The 25,001-nt window shown below is 44.3% G+C and overlaps 1 protein-coding gene across 14 annotated transcripts in view; it reads left to right on the top strand.

Annotated features, from left to right (window-relative positions):
* The window catches only part of LOC115203848 (formin-binding protein 1), a 103,243-nt gene that overhangs the window by 45,745 nt on the left and 32,497 nt on the right, over nt 1-25,001 (top strand). For all 14 annotated transcript variants that reach the window (XM_029768883.1, XM_029768896.1, XM_029768884.1 and 11 more), the window contains exons 3-5: nt 5,905-5,961; nt 6,118-6,265; nt 23,878-23,940. In XM_029768883.1, the coding sequence (XP_029624743.1) occupies nt 5,905-5,961; nt 6,118-6,265; nt 23,878-23,940 (268 nt within the window). The remainder of the gene's footprint in view (nt 1-5,904; nt 5,962-6,117; nt 6,266-23,877; nt 23,941-25,001) is intronic.

Here is a 25,001-nt window from a genome sequence, read left to right as displayed (position 1 = left end):
GTTGTTCATTACATAGCCTCACGGGCAGTCTGATCCCACGAGCTTACATGAATGGTTCGCTACACGCGGTAATCAGTCTGGTAATTATGAGGTTACTCATCACATGGATGGATCACCAAACCGCCTCTGTTGCACTCTAATTAAATGGAGTGTACAGATCCTTCTGCTTCTGTTTGCCACAGAAAGTGTTGTTGTTGTGCAGTAGGCCTGATTTCGACCCAGTCAGTTATATTGGTGCTGTGATCTCTGAGTATGAGGTCAAAGAGGGGTGAAATGTAACCAAGACTTGAAGACTTGTGTTAGCTTCCTGAACTAATCCCTATGGGCTTCATCTAAGTGGGCTAACACAGTCTTGTGACATGCAGGAGACCTGGTTCGAACCCAGTCAGTCACAAGAGCAAGGTTAAATAGGGAGTGGAAGGGCTATCCTTAGACGGGCTATGACAGGGCTATTTAACTACATCTTCATAGAAGGCAACAACAAGCACATCCATGCTCCTGTAACGATCGTCTGGAAGAGGGGACCAAGATGCAGTGTGGTAAGTGGTCATAATTATATTTAATGAAACACTTTAAAACAAACAAGAAAACGAAAGCCAACAGTTCTGCCAGGTGAACACACACAAGACAGAAAACAACTACCCACAAAACCCCAAAAGAAAACAGGCTGCCTAAGTATGACTCCCAATCAGCGACAACAATGTACAGCTGTCCCTGATTGAGAGCCATACCAGGCCAAAATAAAGAAATACAAAAACATAGAAAAAAGGACATAGAATGCCCAAAACCCCAAAACACACAGAAAAACACCCCCTGCCACACCCTGACCAAACTACAATAACAAATAACCCCTTTTACTGGTCAGGACGTGACAGCTCCAGAGATTCTTAGCTTTCAGGAATGGGGTCATCATAGCTTATAGCTAAAGTGGTTCAAACATTAGAGCCAAATTGGCTTCAGAAACCGCCAGAAAACATATGTTTACCACAGAGAGTGTTTGATTTCATCTGTGTTCTCCTCTACCATTCCTAGCTGGTACCAGGATGTTGTCTCTGGTTTTGAATCTGAATTTAGAGAACTGAATCTGAATGCATCTGAGAAGTTGAATATATGAAACTTGGATTAACTTGAAATTATAGTTTGTCAACTTGATACACAGACAATGAATGCAATAACTACCATATTCAAACGGAATATATAAATATTGAATTGTCATTTTAAAACTGAATGCAATATTCATTCAATTCAGTTTCAAATCATGAAATAAAAGTACAATTTCTGAATTCAATTGTTTTATTTGTGTATTAAACATTCAAATATTCAAATTCAAGTATATTCAATTCAAGTACAATTTCTGTTGACACTGAAATCGCTCCATAGATGTGCTTTATGGAACCTGACCTTCTGCATTTGCGGCGGTTGGATGTTTTCATTCACTCTGCTTACACAAACACATTTGTTTTTCACCCACATGACCTACTGCTATCACAGAAAAATATGATTTACAAATTACAGAATGGATAGCCCTGTTTCTAAAGCTTCAACAAGGTTATTCTGTTATTGTTTTGACACAATGTGCATCATTGTATGTGTATCTTTGGACTAATTATTCTCCCACCAATCAATTTAGCTCGTTAAAGCAGATTGAACCTACCTGGATCACTCCTAGTCCACCTAGATCTAATAAACACTAATGAAATTGGCCCTTTGATCATCCGCTCCTCGTCACACCTCTATGCTGGAGGAAGTTAGATTCATTGATTTTTTCTTTTTCTCTCTTTTTCTTCTCCCTCTCTTTCCTGCTTCTCTTCTCCCCTGTGTTTGTCTCTTTTTCCCCTCCTCCCTCTCTTTAACCTTTTTGAGGTTTTTCTCCTCACTGCTGTAATTCTGCTGCAGCTTGACCTTGTCCGTGTGAGTTCTGATAGAGCTGTGGCATCTGTTAAATCTTTGATAGATCTGTTATATGGTCTCTGGGCCTGAACATGGCGACAGCTCTCTGCTGTTCATGAAATATCTCACAGATGGTTAGCACCTCTGCATCAGCTATTAGAACGGACTGCTCAACAAGACAAACACCTCGCTCTGCTCTGCAGATAACATGGCACTACAATGCATCAAGAGACATTATCAAAAGAGAAATGGTCAAAAATTAGACCAGATGCATACAGTGAGCTCAAAGTATTGGGACAGTGACTCATTTTTGGCTGTTTTCACTCTACTCTAGCACTTTGGATTTGAAATGATACAATGACTATGAATGGATCGTGAATAAGGATGAGTGAGAAAGTTAGACGCAGAAATACCATACACCCAAGACATGCTAACCTCTCACCATTACATTAACAGGGGAGGTTAGCATTTTGGGGGGGGATGATGTTTGTGCGGACAGTCTGTGCGTTAACCTTATAGTCATTGTATCATTTCAAATCCAAAGTGCTGGAGTACAGAGCCAAAACAACAACAAAATTGTCACTGTCCCAATACTTTTGGAGGTCACTGTATTTAAAACCGTGCATGATAAAGTGTGTAGACAGACGGCATGGCTGGCTGCACAATACGCAGTGCACAGTACCATTAGGCCTACCATTTCACCAAACCAAACAGCATGCGCTGGTATAATCTAGGTTAAATCCTCCTCCACTGTACCGAATGGATAAACACGCACAATGTTTCAATAGAGTACAGAAGGCTACAGTGCATTGCGTTTCCTCCCCCAAGCACAGTAACACATATTGGCATAATCCACAGTACAGTAGAGTACAGTCGGCTAAGGACTATCATTGTGCATACTACTAAGAAGAATGGGGGTGTGGGTGTTACAAACACACTGTCTAGAGAAAATGACACAGAATCACCAAATATGGGGCACACACACACACTGGTCTAATCCTTGTTAAGTCTTATGAGCACCCCCTATCTGTCTGTGTGTTGGTTAAATACTCTATGGAGGAGGAGGAAAGCCAAATGCATTTTGAAATGACATCTGGCCATGAGAGGCAGCCAGGGTAAAAGCAAGAGAGAAAACGAAGAAGAGCGGGGGAAGAGGTAGATCTGCCTGGCAACAGAGCAGACACCAGGGGAGAGTAGTAGGGGGTTGTGGTGAAGAGAGAGAGAGCGAGAGAGCGAGAGAGAGAGCGAGAGCGAACAAGCAGACATGCTGTAGTGTTTTTACCACATCCATGATTCGTTCATTCATTTTTTTAAACCCATCCCATGCGTGGCATTTAAATGCTAGTACTGTCGAGGAGGAACACATAGGCCTATGCATGTCTCAATGGCAGAGTTAGGCCTACATGGTAGTCTAATAGTGACCTTTGCTACTGTCAATGGCCATTACAGTTGTCGTACCAGTATTATTAGTATTGCACCTATTATATTGCTGCAGTAGCTTAGTCGTTGAAGAGGCAGCAGTCATTTCGTATCTTTTTTTCCCCCATTGACCATTAATATTAATGACCACAACGTCGCAGGGCTTCTGTTGATATTCTAGTGTTTCTATTGACCTTCATTGTGCTCACCATGTGCGACCTGACCTCTATTCCCAATGAGAGGGTTAATGGTCCAAACATCAGCATAGTAAACAACACACCATGCATGAGTGAGAAGACCTAGCTACAATATGCAGGGTCCAAACGCACCAGGAAAGTCGTGAAGAGGGCATGACAAGAGAGCATCCTGACCGGTTGCATCACCGCCTGGTATGGCAACTGCTCGGCATTCGGCTGTAAGGCGCTACAGAGGGTAGTGGGTAGCAGCCCAGTACATTACTGCGGCCAAGCTTCCTGCCATCCAGGACCTATATACTAGGCAGTGTCAGAGGAAGGCCCATAAAATTGTCAAAGACCCAAGTCATAGACTGTTCTCTCTGCTACCGCACGGCAAGCGCTATCAGGGCGCCAAGTCTAGGTCAAAAAGGCCCTTTAACAGCTTCTTCCCCCAAGCCATAAGACCGCTGAACAACTAATCAAATGGCCATCCGGACCATTTACATTGACACATCCCCCCCTCTTTGTTTTTACACTGCTGCTACTCGCTGTTTATTATCTATGCATAGTCACTTTACACCTACCTACATGTACAAATTACCTCGACTAACCTGTACCTCAGCACATTGACTCGGTACCGGTACCCCCTGTTATTTTATTGTGTTAGTTTTTATTTAAAAAGATGTACTTTAGTTTATTTAGTAAGTATTTTCTTAACTCTGTTTCTTCAACTGCCTTGTTGGTTAAGGGCTTGTAAGTAAGCATTTCACGGTATATTCTACACCTGTTGTATTCGGCGCATGTGACAAATAACATTTGATTTGATCTACGCTCTTTACAAGGAGCACATGTGCTCCGAAGTTGAAAAATGTTGGTGCACACAAATACATTTAGGAGCACAATGAAAAAATATTTGAAGTAATGAAGCTAGAATCCTTCATTTTTCGAGGTGTACTGGTCCTCCTAAATAAAAAGTTCCAGGTCGCACGGCAAAATATTTAGGTGCATATGCGAGTAAAATGGTGGCATAGTGGAGCCCTGATATGACTCACCATTCTCTGCCTGGCTGCCGTGCAGCATGCCTCATTGCTTCCTGATTCGCTCTTCATCTGTCTGCTGAAGTCTAATTGGCTTGTGTGGTGTGTTGCCGTTTCTAGGTGGATTCTTCTAATTGGTTTACCTATTTTTATTGGCTGTCTGGTAGAGTCTACTGTACATACACTGAGTGTACAAAACACCTGCTCTTTCCATGACAATGACTGACCAGGTGAATCCAGGGGAAATCTATGATCTCTTATTGATGTCACTTTGTTACATCCACTTCAATCATTGTAGATGAATGGGAGGAGACAGGTTAAAGAATAGTTTTTAGGCCTTGAGACAGTTGAGACATGGATTGTGTATGTGTGCCATTCAGAGGGGGAATGGGCAAGACAAAATATTTAAGTGCCTTTGAACGGGGTATGGTAGTAGGTGCTAGGCACACCGGTTTGAGCATGTCAAGAACTGCAACACTGCTGGGTTTTTTGCGCTCAACAGTTTCCCGTGTGTATCAAGGATGGTCCACCACCCAAAGGACATCCAGAAAACTTGAAACAACTGTGGGAAGTATTGGAGTCAACATGGGCCAGCATCCCTGTGAAAACCTTGTAGAGTCCATGTAGCGATGAATTGAGGCTGTTCTGAGGGCAAAAGGGGCTGCAACTCAATATTAGGAAGGTGTTCCTAAAGTTTTGTACACTCAGTGTAGATTGAGTAACCTACTGTGTGTGCGTGCATGTGCGGAGTGCGTGCATGTGACTGTTATTAAACTGTGTGACATATAGCAGGTACAGAGCTATAACCAGAAATAGGTGAGGAGCTGCGCCGACTATCGCTAGCAAACAAACACACAGCGAGAGAGGCTGACAGAGAGAAAGCGACAGGGGAAATGAAGGAGACAGAGTGAGGGTTAAAGAGAGGAAGGAAGAAAGGAAGGAAGGAAGGAAGCGAGAGAGACAGAGATTTTGTCCTGGCCAGGTCACGTGGTCTGGAAAATCTTCTGTCCCTAACCATAACCCCCCCTTTTCAGCATTCTACTAGTGCTGGCTTGTTCTATTCTACTCACTCGTCTCATGCATCTTCTTGGTGACTGATTGTGTATTCATGGACGATGGAGGATGGATGTGGGGAGGGTTAGGGGGGCAATGGTATAAAGCACTCTGGCAGATTGAACAGTAGTGGATGATCCATTGGCACAGTGACATGGACATCAGTAATGGAGGAGGCATACAGTAGAGTTAGGGTATGTTCAGCCGCCTGCTGTCCTATTGTATCAACCCAATGGGATAGTATACCTATTGTTAAAATAGTAGAAACTAGCCAACATATTGTTACTCAGTACTGAAATAACAGAGCTATGGTTCTTCTCTCCTCACAGGAATCTATCAAAGAAGTATCAACCCAAGAAGAACTCAAAAGAGGAGGAGGAGAACAAGTGAGTTTGAGATTTTGCAATGTGACCATTGCAAATCATTGATAGTTTTTTCTTCTTCTTCAATGAATGACACTATTTGAGCATTTTGTCATGACACATCAATTGCTGTGTCAGCCCTTCCTCTGACATCACTTTCTGTGACCTCTGACCTGTCAGGTACACGTCATGCCGGGCCTTCCTGTCGACACTGAATGAGCTGAACGACTACGCAGGTCAGCACGAAGTCATCGCTGAGAACCTGACCTCTCAGATCATCACAGAACTCTTGCGGTACCTCACGGAACTCAAGGCCGAGAGGAAATCGGTGAGACCACACTTCCTGTTTATGTTCTGATGCCCTCCATGTACTGTATATTATTTTCTATTCTATTCGACTCTATTATTTTATACAGTATGTGATATCTATCTTCTATTTATTTGTACCCATCCATTGATCCAGCCATCCATCTCTCTGCTCTGGTCTGTCTCTCAGTAGACTGTCGGTCAGTGAAGAGGCGACTCCGGGATGCTGGCCTTCTAGGCAGAGTTGCAAAGAAAAAGCCATATCTCAGACTGGCCAATAAAAATAAAAGATTAAGATGGGCAAAAGAACACAGACACTGGACAGATATATGGCTTTATCTTCGCAACTCTGCCTAGAAGGCCAGCATCCCGGAGTCGCCTCTTCACTGTTGACGTTGAGACTGGTGTTTTGCGGGTACTATTTAATGAAGCTGCCAGTTGAGGACTTGTGAGGCGTCTGTTTCTCAAACTAAACACTCTAATGTACTTGTCCTCTTGCTCAGTTGTGCACTGGGGCCTCCCACTCTTTCTATTCTGGTTAGAGCCAGTTTGTTCTGTGAAGGGAGTAATACACAGCGTTGTACGAGATCTTCAGTTTCTTGGCAATTTCTCGCATGGAATAGCCTTCATTTTTCAGAACAAGAATAGACTGATGAATTTCAGAAGAAAGTTCTTTGTTTCTGGCCATTTTGAGCCTGTAATCAAACCCACAAATGCTGATGCTCCAGATACACAACTAGGCTAAAGAAGGCCAGTTTTATTGCTTCTTTAATCAGGACAACAGTTTTCAGCTGTGCTAACATAATAGCAAAATGGTTTTCTAATGATCAATTAGCCATTTAAAATGATAAACTTGGATTAGCTAACATAATGTGCCATTGGAAGACAGGAGTGACGGTTGCTGATAATGGGCCTCTGTACGCCTATGTAGATATTCCATAAAAAAATCTGCCGTTTCCAGCTACAGTAGTCATTTACAACATTAACATTGTCTACACTGTATTTGTGATCAATTTGATGTTATTTTAATGGACAAAAAATGAACTTTTCTTTCAAAAACAAGGACATTTCTAAGTGACCACAAACTTTTGAACGGTAGTATACATATGAAATTAGTAAATCAGTATGTAAACGTTATTAAAGTGACTTGTGTTCCATTATTAAAGTGGCCAGTGATTCCATGTCTATGTATATGAGGCAGCAACTTTAAGGTGCAGGGTTGAGTAACCGGGTGGTAGCCGGCTATTTAACAGTCTGATGGCCTTGAGATAGAAGCTGTTTTTCAGATGTCCTTGATTATCTTTTTGGCCTTCCTGTGACATCGGGTGCTGTAGGTGTCCTGGAGGGCAGTCAGTGTGCCCCCGGTGATGGGGTTGGGCAGACCGTACCACCCTCTGGAGAGCCCTGCGGTTGCGGGTTGTGCAGTTGCCGTACCATGCGGTGATACATCCCGACAGGATGCTCTCAATTGTGCATTTGTAAAAGTTTGTGAGGGTCTTAGGGGCCAAGACAAATTTCTTCAGCCTACTGAGGTTGATGAGGCGCTATTGCACCTTCTTCACCACAGTGTCTGGGTGGGTGGACCATTTCAGATTGTCAGTGATATATAGGCCGAGGACCTTGAAGCGTTTTACCTTCTCCACTGCGGTCCCGTCGATGTGGATGGGGTGTGCTGCCTCTGTTGTTTCCTGAAGTCCACAATCAGCTCCTTCGCTTTGTTGACGTTGAGTGAGAAGTTATTTGCCTGACACCACTCCGCCAAGGCCCTCACCTCCTCCCTGTAGGCTGTCTCGTCATTGTTGGTAATCAGGCCTACTACTGTTGTGTCGTCTGCAAACTTGATGATTGAGTTGGAGGAGTGCGTGGCCATGCAGTCATGGGTGAACAGGGAGTACAGGAGAGGGCTGAGCACGCACCCTTGTGGGGCCCCTGTGTTGAGGATCAGCGAAGTGGAGGTGTTGTTTCCTACCTTCACCACTGGTTTTAATAGTCAGAGCGGGAACAACATCCCCTATACACTTCCTGTTGAACTCAGTCACCGTGTCCATGTATATGCCAATGTTAATCTCAGAGGCTACCCGGAACATATCCCAGTCAGCATGATCAAAACAAACTTGAAGCATGGATTCCGATTGGTCAGATCAGTGTTGAGTAGACCTTAGCACAGGTACTTCCTGTTTGAGTTTCTGCCTATAGGAAGGGAGGAGAAAAATGGAGTTGTGATCTGATTTGCCGAAGGGAGGGCGGTGGAGGTCCTTGTAAGCATCCCGGAAGGGTGAGTTACAGTGGTCGAGTGTTTTAGCAGCGCAGGTACTACAGTCAATGTGATAGAACTTCGGTAGCATTTTCCTCAAATTTGCAATGTTAAAATCCCCAGCTACAATAAATTCGGCCTCAGGATATGTGGCTTCCAGTTTTCAAAAAGTCCAGTGTATTTCCTTGAGGGCCGTCGTGGAATTGGCTTGAGGGGGAATATACACTGCTGTGACTATAACCGAAGAGAATTCTCTTAGGAGGTAATAGGGTTGGCATTTGATCGTGAGGTATTCTAGGTCAGGTGAACAAAAGGACTTGAGTTTCTGTATGTTATCACAATCACACCATGATTAGTTAATCATGAAACATACACCACAGCCTTTCTTCTTACCGGAGAGTTCTTTATTCCTGTCTGCGCGATGTACTGAGAATCCAGCTGACAGTTTTTCCGGAGAGAGCCATGATTCCGTGAAATAGAGTATGTTACAGATGTCGCTCTGGAAGGATATCCTCGCCCTGAGCTCGTCTTCTTTATTGTCCAGAGACTGAACATTACGTACTAATATACTCGGAAGTGGTGGATGGTGTGCACGCCTCCTTAGTCGGACTAGAAGTCCACTCCGAATACTTACTCTCCTCCGGCGGAGTCTTGGAGCAGCCTCTGGGATAAGTTCAATTGCCCTGGGGGTATGAACAAAGGATCCAATTCGGGAAAGTCGTATTCCTGGTCGTAATGCTGGTGAGTTACCGCCGCTCTGATATCCAAAAGTTATTTCCGGCTGTATGTAATAACACAAAAAAACTGTTCTGGGCTAATAATGTAAGATATAACACACAAAAAAAACGAAATACTGCAAAGTTGCTTTGGAGCTAGAAGCAGGGCTGCCGTGTCTGTTGGCGCCATCTTATCTGGTTGTCCATTGGTCTATGTTTGCGGTCAGTCTTGCTCTTCTACACTACTTACCCTTAAACATACAGTTTATTTTATAGACAGTAAAACGTTCAAGCTTTATCCAGAAACCCAGACACACTTGCCCACTGGAAAGAGAGAGAGCGAGGCCTATCCCATCCGCTTGCCCTATCCTGTACACTGAGGTCATAGTTGTGTCAAGATACTGTAGATACACAGCCAGCCGCCCAAAGACTGGCCATTGGGCCAACACATGACTCTATGTGTGTGTCCCAAATGGCACCCTATTCCCTATATAGTGCACTACTTTTGACCAAAGAGAATAGGTACCATTAGGGTTGCAGCCTATGACTCCTTTAAATGGAACAAATCTATCATTTAGAGGTTATTTTTCTCTTATAAACCCCCTTTAAACACATTTGTCCTTCCCATTGTAAACATGCATTAAGACAGTAGTAATATCTTAGTTAGGATTCAAGGAAAACAAAATAGAGGCCACCTTTAAGACATTAGTTTTGGTCAGAGGCAAGGGGAAACTACTCAACTAGAAAAAGAGCAGTTTGTCAGAAAAACTGTCACGGCCCATCATGTCATGGAAGCTCTGCTAGGGAATACATCAGAGTTGAAAACTGTAAAGAGCTGCAGGTCGTCAGTGGCTGACATGACCTTTCCCACTGACCTCGCTAAGCATGTGTCTACACACCACACAGTCAAGGACAAGACACTGTATGCCCTCCCTCTTGAGCTTCCCTAAAAAACGGAACCCTGAAGGACTATTGATTCAGCCATTTTTTTCCTAAGCTCAGAACAACATAGAGATTGCGAACTCAGAGAGGGGGATTTCCAGGGAGCTCTTCTAACTGTCTCTTGAGTTTGTTTGAAGATTAATCCTCAGGCCCTCAGGGTTTGCCCTGGTCTGTAGACTTTGGGTCTGGTTTGATCTAGCCAGGCTCGGCTCAGCCTGGGTCTGGCCTCAGGTCTGGGTCTGTCTATTGTCTTGCCTTGTGTTTGGCCCCGCTCCCAAAGGATTGGCCCTCATGCACTAGAAATGTTCCCCTCAGACTGCCTGCAGGATGCTATTGCGACCGACCTACACACGTGCACACCCTCCTTTTTTCCCGTCTCCTCCATCTCTCTGCTTTTCCCAAGGCAATTTGCTCTCTTTTTTTATTCACCTCTTTTTTCCAGTCTTTAATTACATTTCTTACACATACACACTCATCACCTGGTAGTCCGTCATCCATCTTCCTGCTCAATTTAATAACATTTGGCTACAATCATAATGTTGCCTGTAAGTCGCTCTGGATAAGAGCTTCTGCTAAATGACTAAAATGTAAATGTAAAATCAGGACTGCCAGCTAGCCTCGTATCTAACTCTAAACCAACAAATGCCCACATCCAGAGATAGTGGGCATTAGATGGCCTCTCTGTAAGCCAACATTGAAGGGACTTTTCCCTCCCTCACCCCATCCCATAGCTTTTGTCAGTTGATTGGTTTTAAGGACAGTAAATTGTTTTTATCTGCATGATAGAGATGACTGATGTAACGTCTGCTTCCCAGTCACACTCTCAAACACATAGATCCCCTGAACGCAGCTCACTTTCCAGCCCACTTTCCAGCTCACACTCTCAAACACAGTCGGAAGTTTACATACACTTAGGTTGGAGTCGTTAAAACTTGTTTTTCAAACACTCCACAAATTTCTTGTTAACAAACTATAGTTTTGGCAAGTCAGTTAGGACATCTACTTTGTGCATGACCCATTTCCAACAATTGTTTACAGAGATGATTCAACTTATAATTCACTGTATCACAATTCCAGTGGGTCAGAAATGTACATACACAAAGTTGACTGTGCCTTTAAACAGCTTGGAAAATTCCAGAAAATGATGTCATGGCTTTAGAAGCTTCTGATAGGCTAATTGACATCATTTGAGTCAATTGGAGGTGTACCTGTGGATGTATTTCAAGGCCTACCTTCAAACTCAGTACGTCTTTGCTTGACATCATGGGAAAATCAAAAGAAATCAGCCAAGACCTGATTGAAAATTGTAGACATCCACAAGCCTGCTTCATCCTTGGGAGCAATTCCCAAACGCCTGAAGGTACCAAGTTCATCTGTACAAACAATAGTACGCAAGTATAAACACCATGGGACCACACAGCTGTCATACCACTAAGGAAGGAGACGCGTTCTGTCTCCTAGAGATGAACGTACTTTGGTGTGAAAAGTGAAAATCAATCCCAGAACAACAGCAAAGGACCTTGTGAAGATGCTGGAGGAAACAGGCACAAAAGTATCTATAGCCACAAGTAAACGAGTCCTATATCGACGTAACCTGAAAGGCCGCTCAGCAAGGAAGAAGCCACTGCTCCAAAACCACCATAAAAAAGCCAGACTACGGTTTGCAACTGCACGTGGGGAAAAATGTAGTACTTTTTGGAGAAATGTCCTCTGGTCTGATGAAACAAAAATAGAACTGTTTGGCCATAATGACCAATAATGGCCATAATGATATGTTTGGAGGAAAAAGGGGGAGGCTTGCAAGCCGAAGAACACCATCCCAACCGTGAAGGACGGGGGTGGCAGCATCATGTTGTGGGGGTGCTTTGCTCCAGGAGGGACTGGTGCACTTCACAAAATAGATGGCATTATGAGGCAGAAAAATTATTTGAGGCAAAATCTCAAGACATCAGTCAGGAAGTTAAAGTTTGGTCGCAAATGGGTCTTCCAAATGAACATTGACCCCAAGCATATTTCCAAAGGTGTGGCAAAATGGCTTTAGGACAACAAAGTCAAGGTATTAGAGTCGCCATCACAAAGCCCTTACCTCAATCCTATAGAAAATGTGTGGGCAGAACTGAAAAAGCGTGTGCGAGCAAGGATCCTACAAACCTGACTCAGTTACACCAGCTCTGTCAGGAGGAATGGGACAAAATCCACCCAACTTATTGTGGGAAGTTTGTGGAAAGCTACCTGAAACGTTTGACCCAAGTTAAACAATTTAAAGGCAATGCTACCAAATACTAAGTGTATGTAAACTTCTGTCCCACTGGATATGTGATGAAAGTCCTCACGTGTATCATCGTTTTTGGCCATCCTCACTAACAGCGTTTTTTACCTATTCCCTGCCTGTACTTTAGCCTATCAGATTTCCTGTCGTCAACCTCTTGCCTAATCTCACAGACTACGTTATTAGCCTTTTCCCTGCCTGTACTGTTACCTTTTTGGACCCCCTGTGTATGACCTTCTGCCTGTCCCTGTCCCTGGACCCAACTACCTGCCTCCGCCTGTGGTCCTTTGCAAATAAACACCTGCTGCACCCTGCGCTTGAAACCAGCTCTCTGTCTCCCATCGTATTCTTTACAACTGACTCTGTTCTCCAGTATTCAGCTACAGTTTCCTATTATTCCCTCTGTAACTAACCCTAAGTCAGTCATACCCTGGTTTATTGGCCCATAGAGACACTGTCTGGGGCTCAATTCTGGCTCTTTGTTCAATGTTGTCATTATTTCCTTATTGATAAGAATACTACAGCATGTGGAAGTGCCTGTTTGTTGTGCTATCAGGTTGTTAACTTGTTTGTGGAGTGCTGTAACCTGGTGGTCAGTCTGTTTTTAGCTCTGTCTAGCGGCCAACTTCCTAGTTGTTGTCATGCCAAACACGCAGCAGAAACAGACTGGAACAGGTTGTTGTACAGAGCACCTGTGTTGTGACAGTGCTGTTGAAAATAGAACGTTATGTCTGTGCATGTCGATAATACGCGAAGCCCGAGAGCTGCACATGCTTATTCATAATTTATGAGCGTATCTGTGTCTGTTTACTAGTTTGCTTTTAGTAACATAGTATTGGCTATATGAAGCATCAGAAGAAGCAGCCTAGAATAGAAATAGGTGGCCTTCTTCAGAGAGACCCTCTATGCTAAGCGTTTGGCCCAGAGTAAGTAGCCTAATATGTATAGATACTGGACTGTTATTTAGCTGTGAGGGAACGGGAATAAGTTCTGCCTCTCTTTTAATCTGTTGGACACATGCAATCATTAACACAGTCATCAGTATCTACTGTAGCCATTTGTTTTGCTATAGAAACAGACTGATATCTGCAGACATAGACCGACAGAGGGATTATAGGATGGTTGAGTCACTCTTGTCTACGACTGGCCCTCCTGGGGGCTTACAGTGGCCTACTGGCCTTTCAGTGGGACAGCACAGCACAGGTATAATCGATCTACAGCACAGACTGATAGGAGCATTAAATGAATACCCTAACCTCCATTAATTCCACAGTTACGGAGCTGGGTTTTGGACTGGAACCCCCACCTCCTCTCCTCCCACCCTCCCTGCCTCCCTCCCCCTCCTCTTCATCCTCCTTCTCCTCCCATTTCTCCCTGTTTGAACCCTCAGAAAGCCCAGCTCTGGGGAACAGGGGGAGGTGGGGAAGGGGGCAGACGAGGTGAGAGGGGGTCAGTCCTCCTCCTTCCCAGATGCTTCTGAGCTTACGGTATACAGCAGTCTCTCCACTGGGAGTCAGGCCAGGTGGGTCTGGTTTATGTAAGTGGCTATATCCATCTTTATGGTCTTAGTGCTGTAGTAGGCCCCTAGAGGTAAGAAGAGTCACTGCCGCCTCAAAGTAGGTGCCGCACATGGACACACTTTTACATACAATTAGGCTAAATACACTGCTCAAAAAAATAAAGGGAACACTTAAACAACACAATGTAACTCCAAGTCAATCACACTTCTGTGAAATCAAACTGTCCACTTAGGAAGCAACACTGATTGACAATAAATTTCACATGCTGTTGTGCAAATGGAATAGACAACAGGTGGAAATTATAGGCAATTAGCAAGACACCCCCAATAAAGGAGTGGTTCTGCAGGTGGGGACCAGAGACCACTTCTCAGTTCCTATGCTTCCTGGCTGATGTTTTGGTCACTTTTGAATGCTGGCGGTGCTTTCACTCTAGTGGTAGCATGAGACGGAGTCTACAACCCACACAAGTGGCTCAGGTAGTGCAGCTCATCCAGGATGGCACATCAATGTGAGCTGTGGCAAGAAGGTTTGCTGTGTCTGTCAGCGTAGTGTCCAGAGCATGGAGGCGCTACCAGGAGACAGGCCAGTACATCAGGAGACGTGGAGGAGGCCGTAGGAGGGCAACAACCCAGCAGCAGGACCGCTACCTCCACCTTTGTGCAAGGAGGAGCAGGAGAAGCACTGCCAGAGCCCTGCAAAATGACCTCCAGCAGGCCACAAATGTGCATGTGTCTGCTCAAATGGTCAGAAACAGACTCCATGAGGGTGGTATGAGGGCCCGACGTCCATAGGTGGGGGTTATGCTTACAGCCCAACACCGTGCAGGACGTTTAGCATGTGCCAGAGAACAACAAGATTGGCAAATTTGCCACTGGCGCCCTGTGCTCTTCACAGATGAAAGCAGGTTCACACTGAGCACGTGACAGACGTGACAGAGTCTGGATACGCCGTGGAGAATGTTCTGCTGCCTGCAACATCCTCCAGCATGACCGGTTTGGCGGTGGGTCAGTCATGGTGTGGGGTGGCATTTCTTTGGGGGGCCGCACAGCCCTCCATGTGCTCGCCAGAGGTAGCCTGACTGCCATTAGGTACCGAGATGAGATCCTCAGACCCCTTGTGAGACCATATGCTGGTGCGGTTGGCCCTGGGTTCCTCCTAATGCAAGACAATGCTAGACCTCATGTGGCTGGAGTGTGTCAGCAGTTCCTGCAAGAGGAAGGCATTGATGCAATGGACTGGCCCGCCCGTTCCCCAGACCTGAATCCAATTGAGCACATCTGGGACATGATGTCTCGCTCCATCCACGAACGCCACGTTGCACCACAGACTGTCCAGGAGTTGGCGGATGCTTTAGTCCAGGTCTGGGAGGAGATCCCCAAGAGACCATCTGCCACCTCATCAGGAGCATGCCCAGGTGTTGTAGGGAGGTCATACAGGCACGTGGAGGCCACACACACTACTGAGCCTCCTTTTGACTTGTTTTAAGGACATTACATCAAAGTTGGATCAGCCTGTAGTGTGGTTTTCCACTTTAATTTTGAGTGTGATTCCAAATCCAGACCTCCATGGGTTGATAAATTGGATTTCCATTGATTATTTTTGTGTGATTTTGTTGTCAGCACATTCAACTATATAAAGAAAAAAGTATTTAATAAGATTATTTCTTTCATTCAGATCTAGGATGTGTTATTTAAGTGTTCCCTTTATTTGAGCAGTATACATACATTGAAATATGTGTACACAGAGTTCATTGAGTCATGTAGAGTGGGAGATTTGAGCGACAAATTTGAGTGAAGCATGCTGGTCTAGAACATTAATGCTGCCATAAAAACACAGCACAGCACAGTCCATATCCAAGGGTGGATGAGGCTAGCCAGATGACAACACATGGTGTGTATAGAGCAGGCAGGGTTAATATGGGATGAGACGGCTAAGCCTCTGAGGCCTTAGTAGAGTTGCTGAGTTTATGCTGAGGAATCATTAAGATGGTCACTCAGCAACAACACACAGCCTGCCCTGAGTAGCAGACCTGGGTTCAAATACTATTTCAGGTATTTCAATTACTCTTCAATACATTTAAAAACAGGTTTATTCAGATAGCCTTTATTTGAGAAAAATAAGTAGTTGAATATTAGAATGCATTTGGAAAAACACTTGGAAAGTATTTTAAAATAGTAAAATACACTGACTCAAATATACTCCCATACTTTTAACCCAGGTATTTGAAAATAGTATTTTAAACCATTTTTGAAAAATACATTCAAGTACAATTTGGTTGACAATAAAAAAAAAAAAAGAAATCATTCAAAGACTCAAATAAAAGTACTTGTTTTGGGCTGTGTATTTGAAAATACTCAATACACAGAACAAAGTATTTATATAACAAATACTCAAATACACATGTATTTGAACACAGGTCTGCTGACTAGCTGACTGTCCTCTATGGACCTTCGTGCCCTGCCCCACTCAGAAGGCTTTAGCTGCATGCTGTAGCCTAATAAGGGCCTGGAAAGACCTTGTAACGACTGTTAAACGCTGTCAGGAGCATCTGGGATTGCTGATTAGTTGGACTACTTGTAGATGTCCTGATGGGCTTCTGATGGTATTTTAATGTATTTCTGTGTTGTTATATGAAGTAAACATGCTGGCAGTAGCGCTGGGACTAGATGATTAGTAAGCACACTTGTAGAGGTCTTGATGATGGGTCTCTGATGATTTGATCAAATTAATTGCCTGATCTGTTTAGGCCTATTTTGAAGAAAAAAAACCTCGCTCTAGCAGTGTGTTTGGGGATAGGAGGTTGCCCAGAAATTTTAACCAGACCACAATGTGACAACTGTCCACATAGGCCATAAAATTTAAACAAAACCAACTGTTAGAGATGTGAAAAAATGATTTAAAAAATCTGTTGAAAAACTAAAAGGGAAAAACAAAAGGGTCATAAATGTCCTTGGCTAGCTTGGAGAGGGACACAGCTCTCATTCATCATTGGAAGACAGTGCTGCTGAATCGTTGAGAATGTTTTGTATCTGGAGCTGGTCTGGAGGCTGGGACAGTCTGCTTTGCTCTGCCTGTTACGTTTCTCTCCTGTTGTGTGGAAAGATAAATAAAAACCAAAGAGAGGAGGTGGAAGAGGAGGGGAGCAGAAGGAGGACATGGATGAGGAGAGGGGAGGAGGAAGAGGAGGGCTGAGGTCTCCTGTTGTCTCCCCCCAGACAGACCCAGACCCCAGTCATAAATGACTGCTCCTCACTGTAACTCTATACTGTCTGAAGTGTCCTTCAATGAGCTAAACATGAGGGGTAGTGTTTCACTATGTTTTCATAGCGTCTGATATGTCTGTGTCTGTGCAGACACACTGGTGGATAAATTGTGGGTCTTTATAGCCGCCAGTCAGAGTTAGTGTATGTGTGTCTTCGATAAGGTTAGCTGCACTCGGGTCACTAATTCTCCAGACCTGACAGTGAAAAAATGTGCACCTGCGCACTGATCACAATAGCTGGTGCCAGAGACACAGAGAACCCAATAATACACATCTGATCCTCTTGCCCGGTCCATCTATTCCACTCCAGTCCCACAGCTCCCACCATAATACATATCACTCAGAGAGAATGATGATTGGACTCATGAGCCTGGATGGTGTGTGTGTATGTGTACACGTGAGAGAGAACCAGGGAGAGAGAGAGAGAGAGAGAGAGAGTATGTGTGTGTGTGTGTGTGTGTGTGTGTGTGTGTGTGTGTGTGTGTGTGTGTGTGTGTGTGTGTGTGTGTGTGTGTGTGAGAGGTACTTTTTAATCATTTTTAAATCCCCTTTATTGGGTCAAGACCGTACAGTACATGAGTATTCAATCTGAAATCATGCACCACTGTGCTCATGTGTACCAGCCTGTGAGAAAAACAGAAGTTTGAGAGGGTTTAAGGGAACAACTCCAGATCCCACTCATTGTCAACGCCCCCCCCCCCCCCCCCCGAAGCCCCCATGTATGGATGAAAAGGTTCCCTAGCAATCTGTAGTAGGAAAACTCCACCTTCAGTCTTGCTGCCACTAACCCCTTGAGCATATCCACCACATCCACAGACCCCTGTCTCTGTAAACATTTCTACTCGGTCTTCCAGATGGCTAACCTCGCTACTGCTGACAGAAAGTTGAGTAGGACTACTACAACCCTGTGCCTGAAACTGTCCTAGAATGAACAGCCTGGAAGAGAAAACCTCCCCCATGGCCGAAAACCAGCTGGTTAGCAGGGTAAACATCCCTATCATTCTTGGACACTGTATGAAGAGATGAGCTACGACTCGGGCTCAGAACAAAATGGACAAGCCTCTCCAACGCTTGGATTTCGGTGCACCAGATGTCTATTGGTGGCTTTGGTCCAATCCTCCATTGGAGGTCAGCTGTCCATTTGTCGATTGGCCGCTTGTATAGTGATCACCAACAGCCTTTTGGGGAAGTGCCTGAACCAAACAACTCAGCCCACCTCATTGACTTCACCCCTTCCAGAGAACGTGCATTCACACATGTTGTGTACATTACATTCTTTCTAACTGCCTTGAACTCCCCAGTTCTGGGGTCATGAATGACAGCAGCAGACCCTCACCCTCCTGCACTGCCCACGCAACAGCAGCAGACCCTCACCCTCCTGCACTGCCCACACAACAGCAGCAGACCCTCACCCTCCTGCACTGCCCATGCAACAGCAGCAGTGCCATTCAGGGTGGGTAGGACTCACACTTGGCCCTCAGTCCACTGTTCAGAATGTGTGTTGTGGGACGCAAAACCTTGATAGATTGCTGGAAAGGACTCACAGACCACCTTTCTAATCTGCTTTAGCAGGTGGGATGATGACCGGCTTAGATATGAGATATGATCTTATATTCTGCACACAATAATGCTACAGGTCTACCATTTTTTTCAAAAAATCCCCCTCTCTCTCTCTCTCTCTCTCTCTCTCTCTCATGGATCTAATCCTCTGAAGAACTAAATAGATTGTGTGTGTGTGGTTCAGGGGGTTCACTAACAGCTATGCAGATAATTTTTTGTAAGGTGAGTCTAAATGTTGGTGAGAGAGTATTTTCTTTTCTGTATCAGGAGCATAGTGGACAAATCCTTTGTCTGGGAGAAGAACACGTGTCCAAGTAAAGGGCTACCAACTGAACCTGGCATCACATGAGACACTTCATCTTACTGATCTTTTCAAAATCTCTTCTACCTGACTTGGACTCAACCCGCATTCTTAATCATTACCCCAAATCTAGGCAACCAGCAAAGATTTTGGAGAAAGTCAAGGACATGGTAATTTAGACTGAGGGGAATACAAGCTAAAGTGCATGTTTAGAACATTAATCAGCCTATCAATAATGCATGTTTCTCTGCCAGTCTCCCATCCTCTGAATGTGAGAGCCTTCAGAGCTTCAGGTCATTGACCTGTTGAAATGCCAGCGGGCTCCTTGGCAGCCCCAAGCCCCGGCAGTCACATGTTGCTGTTCTGAAGAGTGGAGGAGAGGGGAAGGAGGAGGATAGGAGAAGGGGAGGCTATGTGGGAGGGGAGATAAGAGGGGTGTTCCCCTCCCCTGGTGTGGACCATACGTTCTGGATGGACCGGGGCCAAGTGGAACACTGCAAGGCAGTCCAGTAATTTTAAATGGCCAGATAGACTGGCAGACACTGAGAAGCACTGTCTGTAGACTATGTTGCCCATACAGATGCACATGTACACTCTTAGGAAAAAAAGGTGCTATCAAGAACTCTTCCCACAGAGGAACCCTTGGAACCTTTTGTTTTTGTTTTAAGAGTGTAGTCTATGTTCTCATCAGACTCGACCTGCAGCATCTTTATTGCAGATGGGTCTGAATCAGAAACACTAGGCAGACTCTTTTTGTTTTAAATGGTGCCCATGTCTCGTAATGCTGCCCAGGTCAAAATCATACACTTACAAAACTAATTTTACTTGTTTTCATATGGCATCCATGCATCGTGTAGCCATACATCTCTGCCACATACTGTAGGACTATATATTCCATCACAGCCCTGTGTACTACAGTACTGAAGCATTGGTTGTTCTCAAGAGTAGCTTGTTTGGGGAGGAGTGTTAGTGTCTCAGCCTGTGTCCCATATGGCACCCTATTCCCTATGAGCCCTGGTCAAAAGAAGTGCACTATAGAAATGGAATAGGGTGCAATTTGGAACACAGTCTCAGTGTGGTTTGTTTATCTTTGATGTGATGGAAGAAGTGTTTGAAACAACATGGAGAGTTGGCTGTCTTCCCCCTAACACACAGTCTCCATTGCCTTTGGTTTCGTAAACTTCCCTCAGAAATGTTGTCATGGAGAAACAAATATTTGCTTGACGGAGAGAGTTGGACATTAACAATGCCACTTGATCCGGTCTTTTCAGTGTCTTCTGTCTTGTGAAATGACTTGCCGCCTGCCTCTCTGTGTGGCGACCTGAGGAAGTAAATATTATTCTGTCAGTTAAGATCAATTTACAAACATGTTACCTTTTAAAGGGGAGTTTGGGGAGTGACCCTTTAGTATATTTTCAGTTGAAGAGCTGAGACACTTGACTACACCACTGGACTCCCCAATGCATTTTAAAGGGTAGGAAGCATGAGATATTACTCACCAATGTAACAACACAGTGTGGTCAAAGATGTATTAACTTAGTTGTAGTCACGATCTGGTTACCTATAAGTACAAACATAGTTATGTTTTTGGGTTGTTACAAATTTATACAACGGGTGGCTCTAATCCTGAATGCTGATTGGTTAAAACCGCATTCCAGCCAGTGTCTATTCCACAAGTTACCACCGGCTAAATCTATGAAGTTAAAATGCCTATTTACTCTGTTCCATCTGACTGCGCAATCCACTGTCTGATCAGCCCAGCCAGTCAATTTATAAACTTGATCTCCACTATAAAAAGCATCTTGTCATGTCTACCCCCGCTCCCCCTCTCCAGCCCTCGACGTTGCCAGTTTACAAATTATTACGCACACCTGCCACCATCGTTACGCGCACCTGCGCCTCATGAGACTCACCTGGACTCCATCACCTTCCTGATTACCTCCCCTATATCTGTCACTCCCTTTGGTTTTTTCCTCAGGCGTTATTGATTATGTTTCTTTGTTTCATGTCTGTACGCTACTCGTGTTTCTTGTTTTGTTCCGGTATTTATTAAATTCACATTTTCTCACATTTCTTTTAGACTAAGATTTAGTTTTCAACAGCGGAGATTTGTATAAACCTTGCTATCTGTCTCTCCGACATTTGCAACATTGTTTCAATATTCAAATTCGATCTCCAGCTGTCCCATAGTAATGAACGTGTCGGGAGTCGGGACGAGACAGACAGGCAGGCAGGCAGCGTCTCTCAACCAGTTGAAATCATGAATCAGCTGGCCACATTTTTATGGATATATACAAAGAAATGTCAATTGAAAAAAGGTCAAACGAAACTTAAGTGCAGCTAGTTTGCAGTCTTTCCAGCTTCAGTTTGAAGTGATTGTGTTAGCTGTGTTGTTGGCTAGCTCCTCTGAACAACCGTGTCCTGACGAGTGAGCACATTTTCTATCCCAGGTGAAATCGCCCCTCATTAGCTCATTGTTATATGGATGTCTCCAAATAAATGTCACCTGAAAACAGTTTAAATGATCGCAAATGTAAATGCAACTACTGCTGTTATTCTGGCTGCGCTGTTTGACGTGACTGGTAGTTAGCCGTAGTTGGCTAGCTAGCAAGAAAGAGATAAGAACGCTCCCAGCCAGTACGGCAATGGAACATTTAGAACGAACGACTGTGTCGCATCCATAGATACAGAACAAAAAAACTGCATTTGGACTTTTGATGTGTATACTAATACAAATCCATATGTTACATGTGGTTACGTTTATGCTCACACCATTGTGTGGGTGAGCCATTCCCTTTAAGAACTGAAGGACTTCCTCTGAAACAGTTTGAGGACTTCTTCCTTTGACTCAGCTTCCCCAAAGATAGTCATGGCTTTACCAGTGAGATAGGGAAGTGAGAATTGAGATTCCCAAGGTCAACCCAGTTCATTCATAAAGCCTAGCCATTGATTGACATGTACTGTAAATAATTAATTGGGGAGATGTTAATTCCTTGTTAAGTTCTTCTCATGTGTGTTTGTGTGTGTGTTTGTGTGTGTGTGTGTGTGTGTGTGTGTGTGTACGCGCGTATGTGTGTGTGTGTAAGTACGTGTGTGTGCGTGTGCTCGTGTGTGTGTGTTTGTGTGTTGTGTGCGACATGCATGCATTTGTGCCTGTAGGCATGTGTGTGTGTGTGTGTGTGTGTGTGTGTGTGTGTGTGTGTGTGTGTGTGTGTGTGTGTGTGTGTGTGTGTGTGTGCTGAATACAAGAGTTACTGGCAGAGGCCATTTAGATTAGAAGCACTGACACGTCACTGAAATACAATCGCTGTGATTTTCATGCTGTGTAATAGCCTGTGTCCTTTATTGAACACCCGGGGAAGATATTTAACACAGCTACACAGCTACTGAGGCTGAGACCGGCACAGACTGGTGCCTGCTGGGGATAGCTCTCTTTCATTCATTGTTGATATCAACTGCTTCAATGAAATGTTTTATCCAGGTCTTATAATAGGAGTGATATATTATTAGGCCTTTATAACTGACAACACACATTTTTATGTCGGTTTATTAGTCTCTTTATTGCAGTCTTTTTAACATGTTCAATGGCAATCCAGAGAAGAAGTACTCGGTCTTTTATATACCATTATTTTTTCACTAAGAGGGCTGCAGAGAAACGTGCTCTGTCTTTTGGCCAAGTGTGGTCTCAGTCACCTCCTTCTCTCATTCTTTCCCGGGAGGGGGGGAAGGCCAAGTGGGGCCTGTTAGAAAAACACCCAGCGTGTTTACTGAGCGTGCCCAGACCAACAGCTGCCATGTCCTCCGTGCGCAATATGCCACGCTTGGCAAGGCTGGCACTGGCAGCCATCTTAGAATATCTCTCTCTGTATCAATCTCTATCTGTGTTTGTCTGGGTATTTCTATGTCATTTCCTCTCCTGCTGCCCTTTATATCTCCCTGTCTTTCGTGTCTATCACAACATTTTCTCTCTCGCTCTCTTTCTCTCTCTCCCCACTCTCTAAATCCCTCTTCCCCTGTCTCTCTCTCTCTCTCGCTCACACAGACACACACACATACACACATACATACATACACACACACAAACACAGTCACACACACCGTCCATGGTCATGCCTCAGTACAGCCTAATTGTTTTCTGGCCCTCTGGGCTCTGGCCACCAGAAGATGGGTGTCCTATCCCCATGCATGGTAATCATCAGTAGCTTGCTCTCACCTTCCTGTAGTATGTCACTAGTGTCAGAGCATGAGACTCTGCAGTGCTACACTCTAATCCCCAGTGTTTCCCTACCCTGGTCCTCGAGTTCTCCCAAAAGTACACATTTTCGTTGTAGCCCTGGACAAACACACCTCGTTCAACTCGTTGAGGGCTTGATGATTGGTTGACAAGTTGAATCAGGTGTGCTTGTTGTCCATGGTTACAATATAAAAAATGTGTACTGGAGGACCAGGGTTGGGAAACACTGCTCTAACTTACCAACCAGCTTCTGTTTTGTTCTGCTTTTCTTTTTTTTAAGTACGTTATGTTGGCTGTTGTAATTAGAATCTCCTGGTGTTTCACGGCGTGAGTCATACATCCTGACAGAAACACCAACCACCCCTCATTTCATCTGCCTTCCTTCTCTTTCATCAAGGGCAAACTCAGCGTTTCTCTAACCTCTGTTTCTTTATCCCCCGTTTCTCTATCACTCTACCGAGAGCAGGATCGCTGCCCTTGATCTCTTGATCCACTGCCCTAGTAGATATGATTTATAAGCAGACATTATAATAATAATAATCTCTGTTTCTCCGTCTCGCTCTCTCTTTCTCTCAGCATTTCCACGATGGACGTAAAGCACAGCAACACATTGAATGCTCATGGAAACAGCTGGAGTCGGTGAGTACTGTGTGCAGTAAATAGTAGTATTACTGACTTGAGTATTATAGTACCCTGTAGTCAGAGTACTACTACAGTTATGACAACCCAGTAGTCATAGTGTGCATGCAGTTGCTACATTGCAGTGTAGTAGGTGGAAAAACTGAAGCCCATTACCTGGCAGTGAGAATGGCAGCTAGTCAAGTTTAGTGGGTATTGAATGTATTGAACTGTTGAATAAAAATCACTAGGCAGGAATTTACACAGGATTATACTCATAAAATACAGCCGTAAAACAGCCTACCTCCCTAAGCCATTCCATCCCAATGAGAAACTAAACCGAAACAATGGCCCTTTTCTTGTGAATGAGAAAGATTGTCGAGCCTAGAACAGCAGAGCTCAACGTTTATCAACGGTCATAACTGCATCTCAGATTGAGATTGAGATTAGATCAAATTAAGAAGTGAAGTGGAGGTGGTGAAATTGTGTGGTGCCCTATGCTTCCTGGACAAGTAGATTTGTATCAAAGGTTAAATTGATAATAACATTTGACCAATAGCCTTGTTAAATGCACTGCCAGAGACTGGTCAGAATGCATGGAAGCAGATTAAGATATTCCCTCATTAACAGGTTAACAGGTTAACAATTCAGACTGAGGTTCTCATAAACACTGAAGCTTGTTATCGAGAACCTCTGGATCGCAGAACAGCTTTGTCGAGTAGAGTTTCAAGGACACTGCAGCAAATTATTATGCATTCCTGAAGCATTTTTCCTGGACAAGCCTAGAATAAAGGGTTCTCTCCAAGCTGATCACAAGTAGTGAAGCAGGAGAGGCCAACAAATGAAGGAGTGGAAGGAGTGTCAATGTGTTTGTTTTCTCTGTAAAGGAGAGCCTATCCCTGTGATTTTTCGGAGTCTGTGCAGGGCATTCCTTATCACGGTGTGGTTGTCCTTTGAGGGAGTGAGAGGAAGAGAGAGAAAACAGGAAAACAGAAAGAGAGAGAGAGAGAGAGAGAGAAAAAACAGAGAGAGGAAAACAGATGGAGAGAGAAGGAGTGAGGGAGAGAGAGAAAGAGGGAGAA

The sequence above is a fragment of the Salmo trutta genome, chromosome 12, assembly GCF_901001165.1.
Source record: "Salmo trutta chromosome 12, fSalTru1.1, whole genome shotgun sequence".
In the NCBI taxonomy this organism is placed as follows: Eukaryota; Metazoa; Chordata; class Actinopteri; order Salmoniformes; family Salmonidae; genus Salmo; species Salmo trutta.
Note: the sequence above shows the minus strand (reverse complement) of the source record. Positions and strands in the feature narration are given on the sequence as shown.